Source organism: Acytostelium subglobosum (genome assembly GCF_000787575.1).
Source record: "Acytostelium subglobosum LB1 DNA, scaffold: scaffold9, whole genome shotgun sequence".
Lineage (NCBI taxonomy): Eukaryota > Evosea > Eumycetozoa > Acytosteliales > Acytosteliaceae > Acytostelium > Acytostelium subglobosum.
The window spans coordinates 748,376-763,015 of NW_012236524.1; the positions used below are offsets into that span (position 1 = coordinate 748,376).

The following is a 14,640-nucleotide window of genomic DNA, read 5'->3' on the forward strand; positions in this document are numbered from 1 at the left end:
ATTTATATTTGTTTGTTTGTTGGTATGAATAATAATATGGTGAAGTGGAGTGAGTGTACAAATATATATAAATGTGTATTATCTATCTGTATTGTGAATGAATGAATGTGAACAACACTGGGGGAAGGTGTTGTTGGATGAAGTTGTAGAAGAAGAAAGAAGTGTGACGTGTGTGAAGTGATGATTGTGAACTTAACTTGAATTAATTTGAGTTTCCAACCCTACCTTACCCTTACCCTTGCCCTTGCTCTCGCCCTAACCCATGACCCTAGATTGATGGACAAGACAAGAAACATACATACATATACTATTATATAATTATACATTTATTGAGGGATTGGAATAGGAATATTGGACTATCGATCAATCAATTAATCATATCCAATTTGTTCCATGTTCCACACCAACTTCTAAAATGTTTGAAGATGATTACCATTCATCATCATCGTCATCATCGTCATCGTCTTCATCGTCTTGTTGTCTGTTTCTTGTGATCATTGATTCGAGTGATGGAGCTCTTGCGGGAGGTGGAGGTGGTGCAGCAATAGATACATCGTCGTCATCATCGTCATCGTCGTCATCCTGTGTGGAGGTTGGAGGCGCGACAAACACTGAAGGAGGAGGCGGTGCTGGAATCTCAGACGATTGTGTCAATATCATTGGTGGAGGGAGTATTGGTAGTGAGGCTAAAGATTTGTTGTCGTCGTCGTCATCATCGTCGTCATCATCATCTTCGTTGGTGGCTGGCACGACTGGTGCGGGTGGTTTGGGCATCATGGCCAGGAGGTTGGACGAGCTGTCCTCTGACTCGAGCATGGCAGGAGGTGATGGAGGGGGTGGCACTACGGTGGCCGATGCTGTTGGGGCAGAGTCAGACATGCCATCAGGGTTCAGCAGAGCATTGGGATCAAGTCCATCGGCTATCATCTTGCCACGGAATGCTGCCAGGGGTACACCCTTGGCCTGCAGGTTGAAGTAAGGCTTGTAGCGAGGGTCGTCGCGATATGTAATTGTAGCCGACGCTGAGTCATCGGCAGACGATGAGGAGCCGGGAGGGGGAGGAGGGGGAGGAGGCGCGGCAGTGCCGGGCATGGGAGGAGGAGGTGGAGGAGGCGTGGTGGCCTTGAATCCGGGAGGGGGAGGAGGTGGAGGTGGGGGAGGTGGAGCGCCAGATGCGCCGGGTGGAGGGGGCGGTGCGATTGGTGCCGCGCTGGTGACCGTGCTGCTCGTCTGGTTCATGATGGGTGCGTCGACGGTGGGCAGCGACTCGAGGCCGTCAATGGAGCCCAGCTTGATCTCCAGCAATGACATTGTCACCTCTAAACGATTCAGCTGATTGCCAACATCGCACAGCTTCTGTTCACACAAATAGTTGAACCTATTAAGAAACTGTGTTGTATTTATAACAAAGTTGTTTACATATGATAATGTCTTCTTATGTGATATCGATGCTACATTAGCATAATCTACGTAGACCTGCATTCTCTATACTCTCTATATCTATCTATCTAATCTAATCTATCTTTCTTTCTTTATGTTTGAGTTTGGTTGTTTGATATGATTTGATTTGATTGATTGAATGATTGAATGAACGTGAGGTATGATGATGTGTATATGAATGAGAATGTAGTATACACACAAGTGTATATATGTGTAATATGTATTTGTTTAAATGATGATGTTGAGAGAGATAACAAACATAGCTTTGAGATGTGGGCAAACACAGATATTTGCCATTTTTGCGAATTTATTAAAACATGGAAGTCTCCAGCGATTCTTCACACGAACTTCCATTACCAAAGATTGATCAAACTCCAAGTAGAAGATAAAATTGATAATTGTTGATTCTTTGATTGATTCGGACTCCCAAATATAATGATTGATCAAATATTCAATCAATGGAACTATTCCATTTATTTCCAATTAGACTGGAAATCCAGCCAATCAACTAAACAATCAAACAATCAATCAAATAAACAATCAAACAGGCCAACATGTTGGTATTCGGAATAGCTATATACACTCTCTTTTATATTTATTATATTATATTATATTATATATTAAGTTATTATATTATTATTATTAGTATATCGATGTAGGTTTGTTGTTATTCATTGTTGACTTAAAACTGTTTGTACGCTGTAGAGTTGATGACTTGTTTTTGGTTGGCGTATGTGATGCACTACCACTACTTCCATTACTGCTGGCACTACTTGATAATACGCTGGACTCACCCCATGACGACGTCGACACGCCACTCAGCAGTGCGTTGGACGATGACTGTGCGCCAAATGGCGGTGATGCCGACATGAACATCGACGACGACAGGTCCGAGTTGGTGGGCGACGTCGACAGGTAGAGCGAGCTGCCGAGCGGCGACGGCGAGCCGGCGTCCGGAGAGCGCATGGCATCCTGTTGGCTGCCGGGTTTGTAAAGTGCCTGGTGGGCGATCTCGCCAACCATGCCTGTGATCACCTCCTCCATTAGACTGCCTACAAATTCGTTGACGTAGCAGTTGATCTTGATTGCCGTGACCCATTGGTCGCGGTCGGCCTCGGTTGGCGCGTATAAGTTGGTCTGCTTTCCTTGGATGATTAGACAGAATGGCCACTGGTCCTTCTTCTCATTGGCCAGCGCCTGCACCTGTACGGCCTCGGACAGTTCGATCGTCTTTGAGTTCTTTTGTGTCTGACTGCGGCAGTATTGTAACTGGCCGCGGGTCACGCGGAAGTAGTACTTGGTCATCGAGCGCACCTTGGCCTCCTTCATCAGGATGCCCTCCTTCTTGAACTCGCTTGGCTCGATGCTGTTGAGTCGCGAGCTGTTGATCTCCTGCAGCAACAGCTGCATGGTCTTGCGTACATCGTCGTCGTCGCTGTTGCGCATGGACAGTTCGACGAATGGACAGCCCCAGCGGAAGGCCAGCTCGGCGGCCTCCTCAGAGGACACCTGTCGCGCCAGCGTCATGCAGTCGGACTTGTTGCCAATAAGCAGACACGGCAGACGTGCTTCGGCCTTGCACGCCGACACCTTCTTGTAGAGCGCGTCCAGCATGGTGAAGCTGTTGCGCGATGTGATGCTGTAGATAAAGATGAAGCCCTGTGCCATGACCAGACGCTCGCGCGTCAGTGAGTCCACCGCGTGTAGTCCGCGCGTGTCCACCATCTTGATGTGGTAGCGTGTGTCATTGTGATGCGACTGAACGATGGTCTTGGTCCATTCGCTCGTCTCGCTGTAGCTGCTTGTGAAGGGGGACTCGAGACAACGTTGGATGTATTGCGTCTTGCCGACGAACAGGTCGCCCAGCACCACGACCTCTGTAGTCTGTTGTTGAGGTGCGCTGGCGCCCATTGCAACCTTGTTAGCGGCTGCGGCGCCGCTGCTGTTGTATGTAATGCGATGCACGAGGTCGGTGATGCAGGATGTGATCTGAGCCTCACGCTCAGCGCCAAAGTGGTCGATCTCGACCAGTGGGTACAGATAGAGGTCGGCCACACGCTTTGCCTCGTTGTAAGGCACCTCGCGTTGGCGAGCCATGCCAGAATCGTGGTCAAGCTCGCCCTGTCCATAGCCGACCATGCTTATCAGCACGTTCTCAGTGCCCTTGTCAAAGAGGATCTTCTCACGCAGCTGCATGAACATGTTGAAGGTCTCGCGCACGTTGACATTGTACACAAAGATGAAGCCGTGCGCCTGGCGGTTGTATGCGTCGTTGATGCCCCAGAACTCCTCCTGGCCGACGGTCGTGTGGATGTTGACGTTGTAGGTGCCGCCGCTCTTGGTAGCGATGGGCCGCCTGCACGGCAGCTCAATCGTTGGGTCCAGTTGAATGTTGTTGTTGAGGAAACTGGAGATGAAGCGCGCCTTGTTGCCGCACTCGTCGCCAATCACCATTATATCGATCTCCTCTGCCGCCAGACGTCCGGTGGGCATTGCCGTGCTGCCAGTAGCGCCGCTCATTGCGACGTATGGTGGCGGCACCTCGCCAGACAGTCCGATGGCCGATGAATAATGTGCCAGTTGGTCGATGTGTGATGTGAATGAAGCGGGGCCGCCCGAAGAAGCATGGTCATCTTGGGCAAATGCTGCAAAGCTTGGTCTTCTCTGTTGCTCCCTCTTTATCTGCCACAATGTATTTGACATTTCTTTAGTTTCCTTTGTTGGCGTGTGTGGCGGTCGGTTTGTAGTCTAGTCGCGGTCAGTTGTAGCGCGAGTGTGTGTGGTGAGTTGGTGTTGGTGTGTTGTCGCTAGGAAGTCTTTTGTCTACGCGCTTGTGTGTGTTAGTCTAATGTGTTGACTTGTTGTAGTTGTCTAATGGATAGAGATAGATGTAAGTATAAAGTATAAATATATTATGAGGTCAGGTGATCAAGTTATGATAAGAGTGAATGAGTGAAATGATTGAATGAGTGAGTGACAGGCAGGGACAAGAGAATAGAAGACAAGTCAAGTCAAGAGAGAGATATATGTTGTCGGGGGGAAATGATATTATTAATATATGTATATTGCTGTTGGGTTGGTAGCAATGATTGGGATATCAGAGTGTTGTGGAGTGTGGACGATGAGTGAGTGAGCGAGAGAGAGTGAGGAAGGTGAGGAAGAGACGAACGACTCTGAGCTGAGGAGGTCGAGACAACAAAGCCCCAATATTCACTTGTTGGGTCCACCAAACAACAGGCAAACAACGGTCTTCACACTCAAGGTAAGTGTGTTGAGAGAAGAAGACAAGGTCGGGGGTGTGGCGACCGACCTTGATATTGATTGATGATACTCTACATATGTGTAAGTGTATGGTCTGGATGATTTATATCTTTGTTTGTTATTGATTGATTGATTGATTTATGATGTTGTTGTTATTAATTGATAATAATAGTACACACACACTCACATTTAGAACAAGACAACAACAAGTATTTATCATGTGCAGGCAAAGGAAGAGGTTTAGGTGATATTGGGGTGCCCCATGAGCTTGCCCCGCCCCAACCTATCAAGTCCTAAGACGAGTCGCCTTCGAAGCACTCGGCCTCAAGGTGGCGAGGGGGGTAGGCGGGCCACAACAGTCGAGCAAATACCAAAAACATGATGGCCATCATTTTGATTAACGACACGATGGATTCATCGTCACCATTTGGAAAATTGATTAAAAGAATAAATAACCCGTGACACTCACGCACGCGGACCCTTTGGTTATAAATCTGAGATCAGGTGTGCGGGTGATCTAAGCATGGTATGTACCAATCAGGTGATCGAGCGATCTCCTAACAATCTGGTTCTGATTTCATCTCTCTTCTCTTTGTTTGTCTCTCTCACTTTCGAATTATAGAATTCAATGAGAGTGGAGTGGGTGGGTATCGATGGTCGATGATCATTGAACCATGGTTATTGCCATACCTAGGTTTGGTTATTGTCTATCTCGAGAAATCAATCTTTGTCCAAGTCTATTGTTATGATGTTATCAATAATAATGGGTCTCCGACTTGTTAATAAATAGTAATATATATTGTTATGAGATATGAATAATAAAGTGTGATTAATGGATGAGATGGCTGGGTTGGATATTATTGCGAATGAACTTGAATGATGATCATACATCAACAACTATCTTCAGCGCCAACCATCTATCATCATAATAATCAATGATTGATTGTACTTACACTGAGTAATATTGCAATCAGTCCATCATTCAATCAATCAATCAATCAATCAAACAATGTTTGTAGAAAAGGTCATCACCAACCATTGTTCATTGGCGATCCATGTCCCCGAGACACATTCGTCTGGAATTGTGCTGTGGTGTTGTATGTCGTGTGTGGTTGTGATGTATGAGTGTTTACACTAACATCAACACACACACACATCCATCCCACCTACATTAATGATTGATCGCAATGCGATGGCAATGGAAGTGTAGGTTGATGATGTTAAATAGTATTCTTAGGATCAGTCATCATACTAAATGATGTCTATTTAGATCTAAGACATTGATTTTATATCTATGTCTGTTATAATCTTACAAGACACATTATATATATATTTATGTATAAATGTAAAGTTGAGTTGGCTGAGTATTATCAATTGATGTTGGGTCAACATTAACACCAAGGTGGAAGCGCGCAAATTGAAAACAGTGAAGTCAGCAATGTTAGAGTGTTGTGTGTGTTTGTGCTTCGAACAAAGGCAGGTGAGGTCACATGATCACAAGGTGTTACTCCTTGAAGACCCCTTTAGACTCAAGTGTGCCTCCCCATTCATTAAACTTACTCTCTCTAGTATACACACTCATATAATACATATATATATATATTGTTAACAAATACAAATTACAAATACAAATAACATAAACAGAATACAGAATCATGAGTAGCAAAGGTTATAAACATCTTGAAGAAGATGTTGTGGATGATGATGTGGACGAACAAGTTGATATAGATACTCCAGGACATGGTGCGACAAGTCGTGGTACAACAAACCTAAGTAGTAGTAATAATAATAATAGTAATAATAATAGTAATAGTAATATAACAAACTTATTGAATGTAACTTATTACATCGATGTTGAGTGTGAATGAACATGGGCATGAATGACCGAACTGACTGACTGAATATATCTTTATCTTTAGAGATTGGGCCACAATAATGGAGCTACTGCAGTTGGTGGCGGTAAACAACAGAAGGAGTTCCAGATGGAGCATTTGAATAAGAGATATAATGATGATAATGATGAGGAAGAGAATGCAGAGAATATTAATAATGATAATAATGATTATGATGAGGAGGATGACGAGAGATACTCACGAGCGAATGATATGTTACTAGACAATGAGGAGCAGTTCTTCAAGACCAACTACTCTGCCACACGATGTCTTCGTCGACTGTTTATATACCTACAGCCACAGTTCTGGTTCTACATGTTTGGCTTCCTTGCCCTCTCAATCACAACCCTTTGCCAACTATTACTCCCATACTACTTTGGTATGTCATGGTTGCGATCACTCTATAAGTCAATCACATGACCCGCAACTGACACTCATTCAATCAATCAATCACTCTTGGAACTATTCCAATCATTCAAACAATCAATCAATGATCATATATATATATAGCGTTACAGATTGAGAACACTATGGATCAGGTCGTGATCAATAAGATATTCCTGGATAATCCAAACTTGAACAAGACACAGATGTTGGAATCGTTTGGACTTAGTCTGGACGAGAACTTCAATTGGTTCGATTCATCAAAGTACTTGTTACTGATCATTGCCGTTCAAGTACCATTTGCATTCGTCCGTTACATAATGTTCACAATTGCCAGCTTCAACTTTGTAACGCATCTCAAGAACGATCTATTCCGTGCGGTCCTCATGCAAGAGGTCACATACTTTGATCAAGGCAAGGGCAACGAGCTCAATGCCATCATCACATCAGACACTGTAAGTGTCCACCAACATCCACTACCCTCCAGCTTGATGGCACTAACAGTCAGCCACTATATATATAGCTTGTTCTCCAAAACATCGTATCGGTTGCGCTGTCAACATTCTCGCGAAGCATACTACAATGTGGAGGATCAATCTTGATATTGGTGTTCCTGTCATGGCGCGTCACATTGTTTGTGACATCATTCATTGTGATCTTTGTCGTTGGATATTTGGTGTTCCGCTCGACCATCCTCCCAGATACAAGTACATCCAGGAGTTGCAGAATCGCGCATCACAGATCGTCGATATGACCACAACAAACATCACCGAGATACGTCTGCTCAATGCTGAGAGCAAGCAACTGCGATCATTCGAGACCGAACTAGAATCAACGCATCGCGCATGCAAGTCATCAGTGTTCACAACTGGATTCTGGATTGTATGTTTGATCGATCAATCACACATCTGATGGACTGACTGACTAACCAATCAATCAATCAATCAATTGTAGGCAGTTGGAAGTGTATTGGTGTTCTTGTTGATGGTGGCTGGATTCCTGTTCACTTTGAGCGAGACTGTGCACAGGACAATCTATCTCTTCCAATATGTGCTGTATGCATTGATGTTGTCAGTGTCTGTCAGTGGCATGTTTGGTATCATTGGCGAATTCCAGAAGCTGTTGCCATCGTGTCGTCGAATCTTTAGTCTGATCGATCGTCGTCCAAACGTCGCCTTCAGCTCTGGCGTGCCAGCCTCAAACAATGACACCAACATTGCATTCGACAGCGTATCATTCCATCACAAGAGTGGCAGCACATTGTTGAGCAACATCTCGTTCAAGGTGCCCAAGGGCAAGATGGTCTCTGTCGTAGGACTATCCACGCAGGCCAAAGACATGCTATTCGCACTCATTCAAGGCATCCATTATCCAACCAAAGGATCACTAATGATTGGCAAGGTTGATACACGTGCCCTAGACCTCCACAGTTTCCGCGCCATCTGTTATTCAATCACATCCAACACAGTCATCTTTGATGGAACTGTCGAGCAGAGTATGTCAGCGCTCGCACTAGATGGATGGGCTGTTCGCTAACATACCTCCACTCAATCAAACAATTAATCAAACAGATATTAGATATGGATTGAATCATTTATCACAACAGAACATCATTGAAGCTTCAAAGAAGGCCAAGCTTCATGACTTTATAATAAGTCTACCACAGGGATATGATACGATGTTGGGCAAGGAGCGTATTCTTGGAACAGTTCACATTCAAAAGATATCATTGGCACGCGCATACCTGAGAGACCCAGCTGTGTTGCTGGTGGACGAGTCATCATGCATCAACGAGACTGCCGAAGACTTGGTGACGCCACTGGAACAACTGATGAAGAATAGGACCGTACTGATTGTTGCCAATCGATTGACTACACTCGAGAAGTCACACCACGTCGTTGTGTTTGACGACTCGCATGTTGCCAATGTTGGCAGCCACAGCGAACTGTCGCAGCAGTCCACCACACTGTACAAAAACATACGTATGTCTGACTGTCTGACTGTCCATGTCACGTGACCCCCTTGGTCTATGGTGGACAACCCAACCAAAGATGTCCATTCGACTAACCATCATCATTCCATTCCTCGCACATCACATCACTTCACTTCTCTGAACACCTGCCTATCATTCACGTTCATTCGTTCATTCAATCAATCATTCAATCAATCATTCATTCACGTTCACCTTCACCTTTCAAACAAAGTGTCCAAACAACACTTCATTGCAAGTTCAATACAATAGTTAGTGCTTCACCTAAACACGTGGCTTCCAACGAAGACGACATCACACAGACATCTCCCTGCGCCCATCATTGGCGGGCAGGGAACTTTTGCAAACATTCGAAAGTGTGTGAGGGTGATGGAGGCCTTCAGGTGGGTTAGGCCCAAGCCCCCAGTACGGTGAGCAACCCCACCTGTAGACGACCAAACATTGCCCATGGGTAATTAAAGTCCGGAGCACACGAGCGACCCCGACACTGATTTCTTGTCCCAGATACAAACACACTGTCATGTGACCGCAGCTTCTAAAGCCTTGCAGTGGCCAGGCGTTCCCTAAATTTACTTCCATGGGTTAGTCGACTGGCTTGGAACCTTGGCCCCGTCTGATCGTCGCACGCCACTGTATTGTAATGTGTGTGCTTGCAAAGGACCAATGTGGTGATGTTGCTTGTTTAGAGTTACCTTGTTGGCTCTGCAGCTCCACAAATCATTCCTGAAACCAAACAAACCGATATCACCACCATCCATTCAAACATCCATCCATCGATAGACTGCTGCAGTCCAGTCCACAAGATGAAATTGATAGGATGGTTCTCACTTTAGCTTGATTCACTACTTTCAATCATTCATTCCACCCAGTTACATGGCCCAATGGGCCAGACCAACACCCTTGGCGGCCGCCACTCATCATCATCCACCCAATATCAGATTGGTTATGTGTTTATTGATTAGTGTCGTCCATCATCTATGTGTGTGTTCTAGACCTCCCAACTAACTCGAACCTACCTGCCTACCCCTGGACACTGATGGCCTATCCTACACCTACTCTACACTCTACACCAAATATATTGTAGTGATTGATTGATTGATTGAAGGTCAAGTTAGATATCACCATCATCACCATTTGATGTTTTTGTGTGTGATGATATTGAACAAACAACAACAACAACAACTCAGAGTTACTCGCTTGCTTGCTTCCCTTCCATCAACAAACCAAAGGAAGGCAAACATAACAAACCAACAAAGATCAGATCACAGACACTCGTAATACATACACAACACATACATACATACACATAACCTTCTACACAACAACTTCAACAACCAGGCAGGGTTGATTCAAGTTCATTTTCACAAAGAGTCCTTGTCCAAGTTCAAGTCCAGACAAGACCTGTCACTCAATCAATCAACCAACCAATCAATCAAACAGTGAAATTGAATCAACTTCAGTTCCAACAGCAACAACAACTAGTACATACAGCTACCCAACTCACTCGCTCTTACTTAGTACGGTTGACTACTTCTTGGACGCGTCTGAATACCTGTGCCAGACAGCCAGTTAGCATCATCTAGCTAGCAGCTAAAGGCTGTGCCATACCTTCATCCATCTACCCTCCTCTCTCCTCCCTCCTCTTTTTCCATCCTTTGAGGTAACTACATTCTTCCATCATCATATTACATTGACATCAGCACCACAAACTCGCGCGACTCGACCACACACACACACCCCCACTACCATCCAGACACTTAACACACGAAACCCTTTGAAGTGCAATCGTTATCCAGCTACACACTCTCACACACACAACATCATCATAATCATCATCTATGTTATTGGCAATACCCGTTATTATAATTATCACTTGCCTGTCTGATTATTGTGTGTTGTGTGTGTTCCACTACACTTTTCATCGATGGTCTGATCGTCGACTGGATGACTCCAACACATGGAAATAACAAACCAAACATGTTTGATTGATTGATTATCTGTTCCAGTTGGCGCGGCCCTGTGTCAATTCAACAACCAACAACCAACAACCAATCAATCAATCAATCATACACACACACAAACATCATCACATCACATCGGAAAGGAATCTGTCCATTTGCTAAAGAGCAAGTAGTAGAAGGGTGTGTGTTCCTGATTGTTCAATACACACTTGTTACAGAAACAGAGATCAATCAATCACTCCTTCCCTCATCATCATCATCACCACCAATCATCATCATCAATCAAACTATCAATCAATCACGGCAAACCTCAACGACCATGTGTCGATGAGCGGGTTATAGTTATAGTGATGTGGTTATTGGATATCGATCATCTGTGTTGTCCACTGCGACGTCAACATATATTATTAGCCTATTTAAGTAGTAGGACAGTCCTTCCTTGTGATGTGTGTGTGTGTGTGTGTGTGTGTGTTGTGACACTTCCGCAAGGAAGCTTGAAGTTTGGAAGATGGGGATTGATTGATTGATTGAATTTGAATTGGTTTGGATTGGATTGGATTGTGTGTACAGTGGCAGCAGCGATATGCGATACGATGCGATGCTTGCGATGCCGTAATTGGTGTTGTTGATGATGAAGGTGCAGTGCGGTGCGGTGCAGTGTTAAGTAGTGCGGTGGCATCCAAATAGAATATAGGAGTGAGTGTAGTAGTAGAGGGGCTGTTTGGCAAAGACAGCCACTCAAACCTAGGACCTAATAATCCAATCATTCATTAGTCCTATTATTATATCTTTCCAAACTCATTCAAATCATTTATACATTCACTAATCAAATACACCACTTTTGACTTTACTCTTGTTGTACTTTATTTAACTATAATAATTATATTTATAAGTATGTTATTAATTAATTTATTATTATGTTGTTATATTCAATTCAATGAATAATAGAATGTGTACAAACAGTGTGTCAGCTGACGTGGAATGACCCTTCATGACTCGCGATGTGTTTCGACTTTGGGAGTTTCCTCAACTTCCAGGGTATTTCCCATTTCCACCACAAACCACATCTTTGACCCAATCCCAAGCAGCGGAGACATCGAGTTCAATCTCCAACAACACATTCAATCTCAGACCCAACAACAACACAACTTATATAATGTGTCATTCATTGAGCTCAATCACATGATTACTAACAATTTCGCAGTCTTACTCCCTCCTCAACCTTTGTAATATACAGCGTAGTTCCATTCCATTCTCCAACCCTACCCAATCCTCCAACCAACCTCCAATCCCCAACCTCATCCTTTCCAGCTTGCCAGCCATCCCATCCATAAACTCAAGAAAACAAACAATGAACACAACTGTTGCCGTAGTACCTCAACAGCATTACTCCTTCGTCCAGTCCTCTCCACATTACTTCCCTTACTCTCAATATTATATTACCAACGATCAACAAGTGGCACTTCCACAAACATCCCAGCAACAACAGCCACTTCAACAGCAACAGACACAGACAAACACACAGACATTCTGCAGATCATACAACAACAACAACTCACAACCTTTGACACCTTTGGTCATTGCACCATTCTTATCAACATCCTCATTCACATCCTCATCTTCATCAACCTCAACCTCTGTATATACCTTCAACAACAACAATAATAATAACAACTTGATATCACCAACCAACTCACCTTATATGGCCATTCCATCATCTGTTGCAGCAAACTCTCTGGCGCTGGGCCGCCCAAGGACAAAGGTTGGATGTAAGAACTCTGCTTGTGGCATGCTGTCAAAGGACCGCATCAACTTGCTGCTCAAGATAATCAAAGAGAAGAATAAGGTATCATCAATCGATCATTCTATAACAATTGTTCTGTCGATCGAGGAGATATTGGCACTGATTCTGGAGGAGCTGCATCGTCGCGGCGTGGTCCTGGCCAACTATGGCGTGCGACTTGTTGGCAGCACGGCGTCGGCGATCATCAACAGTCGACAGACCACGGCCGAGCAGTCGTCGGCCTTTTACAACGACATTGATCTAAGTCTGTACATCACTCGTCATTCGGACTTTGCCACGCTGCTCGACATTGAGGAAACGATAATCGTGGCCGAGGTGCGTCGCCAGACTGGTCGCGAGCTCACCAAGAAGGACGTGTTTGATCAGTTCTTCCGCGAGCGTGTCAAGGTGAACAACCGCGAGCACGACGCTGACAAGGACACGGACAACTGGTCGCTCATCACCATTGGACATGAGAAGGAGCGTCTCATCGACATCAAGTTTGTCAAGAAGATCCAGCGACCCTACGCATTCTCGATCGACTCATTCCACATCATCCTTGATCCCCTGGTCAAGGACTACATGTCACTGTTGCCAAGCTGTGAGAAGAAGGACACGGTGATTGAGTCAATGGACCTCATCGACACCTCCTCCAGTCCCATCCCCATCATAATGACACCATCTTTGTCAGCCAGCTCGTCCGAGGCCGTGTCGCCATCGACCTCTCCAGCACCCTCAACATCATCCTCATCAAGCTCGTCACCGCGCACCAATGGTGGCTTCCCATTTGTAAACATCAATGCCTCCTCATTTGAACGCGAGGAGGAGACACCTGTATCATCACCAACATCACCATTGCCATCGCCATCGCCCTGGAGTGCCGTCAGCCAGGTGTGGTCGTCAATGCCCACCAGCGCTGCCAACACCTCCAGTCGCGACCAACAGCTGCAATCCAGAGACGACTTGGACTTCCCTCCATTGATCCCTGTACATTCATGTAAACCAGCAACCTCTTTGCACTGCGACCTTAGCAAGCTCGAGAGTGCACTCTCTCCCCGTGACCCACCAACTCCAACCAAGCCACCAGCATTGACCATCACCAACTCGCTCACCCCACCAGCCGCTGGCACTCCTGGCGCCAACACCAACAACAATCCACTGTATCGTGTACAAGTCTTTAGCGTTTATGGCAACTTCCACAAGGCCAAGCAAGACTTGGAGAACAATCTGTTGGTGACAAAGGATCCACATCTGATAAGGAGAGGTATATTTAGGTATTGTGCCGAGATGGCCAAGGGCCGCATATCAAGCAATCCAAGCCTGTTCAACGAGGTGTTCCGCGAGAGCTTCTTCACTCAGGACAAGATGAAGCCAGCAGAGTTTGAAAAGACTTTGCTCAAATATGTCATCAAGCATCGAGCTGAGGCCAAGAGCTTCCTCAAGCATCTAGAGTCCATCCTCATCCAGCCCTACACTCCCAGTCCTTCAAGTTCAGTGACTGGCACACCCACAAGCTCACCTCAACTTCATGGTATCTCAACATCATCATCGTCATCGCCAGTGTCAAGGCCACCCTCGCCACAGGTTATCTTTGATCTTGAGGACAACAACAGCAGTGTTGTCAACAACATTGTCAACAACAACAATGCCAACAACAACATAAGCAGTAACAGCGAGACCAAGTTCGATGTATACTACTTTGATTATCTGAATATCATTGCCAACATACGCCAATCACTTCATTGTGATGATAAGTTTGATCAACTGTGTAGTAGCAAGTTGCAACACGATGGCACTTCAATGTCCATGTTTCCCAACAACAACAACAAGCAAGGTTGTTAATGTACATCTAACCAATAAACCATAATGATGTTCAGATCTTTCAATCCAGAACACTCTGATTGAGTGATTATGTGTCCAAGATGTAGT

At 45.0% G+C, this 14,640-nt stretch overlaps 4 protein-coding genes across 4 annotated transcripts; 2 read left to right on the top strand and 2 right to left on the bottom strand.

Moving 5' to 3' along the window:
* Nucleotides 1–429: 429 nt before the first annotated feature.
* Nucleotides 430–1,482, bottom strand: SAMD00019534_052170 (hypothetical protein; the record flags this gene model as incomplete). The annotated part of the gene is made up of 1 exon (XM_012899688.1): nucleotides 430–1,482. One exon carries the CDS (start codon nucleotides 1,480–1,482, stop codon nucleotides 430–432), a length of 1,053 nt encoding a protein of 350 aa, XP_012755142.1.
* Nucleotides 1,483–2,088: 606 nt separating this feature from the next.
* On the bottom strand, nucleotides 2,089–4,167 carry SAMD00019534_052180 (hypothetical protein; the record flags this gene model as incomplete). The annotated part of the gene is made up of 1 exon (XM_012899689.1): nucleotides 2,089–4,167. A coding segment is annotated over one exon (2,079 nt), but the record flags the coding sequence as incomplete, so codon positions are not given.
* A 2,189-nt stretch (nucleotides 4,168–6,356) lies between these two features.
* SAMD00019534_052190 (hypothetical protein) lies at nucleotides 6,357–8,994 on the top strand (the record flags this gene model as incomplete). Its single annotated transcript, XM_012899690.1, has 7 exons — nucleotides 6,357–6,536; nucleotides 6,621–6,972; nucleotides 7,104–7,432; nucleotides 7,501–7,610; nucleotides 7,679–7,859; nucleotides 7,932–8,472; nucleotides 8,549–8,994. The coding sequence occupies 7 exons, from the start codon at nucleotides 6,357–6,359 to the stop codon at nucleotides 8,992–8,994; spliced, it is 2,139 nt and encodes a 712-aa protein (XP_012755144.1).
* Nucleotides 8,995–12,279: 3,285 nt separating this feature from the next.
* Nucleotides 12,280–14,553, top strand: SAMD00019534_052200 (hypothetical protein; the record flags this gene model as incomplete). Its single annotated transcript, XM_012899691.1, has 1 exon — nucleotides 12,280–14,553. One exon carries the CDS (start codon nucleotides 12,280–12,282, stop codon nucleotides 14,551–14,553), a length of 2,274 nt encoding a protein of 757 aa, XP_012755145.1.
* Nucleotides 14,554–14,640: the final 87 nt, after the last annotated feature.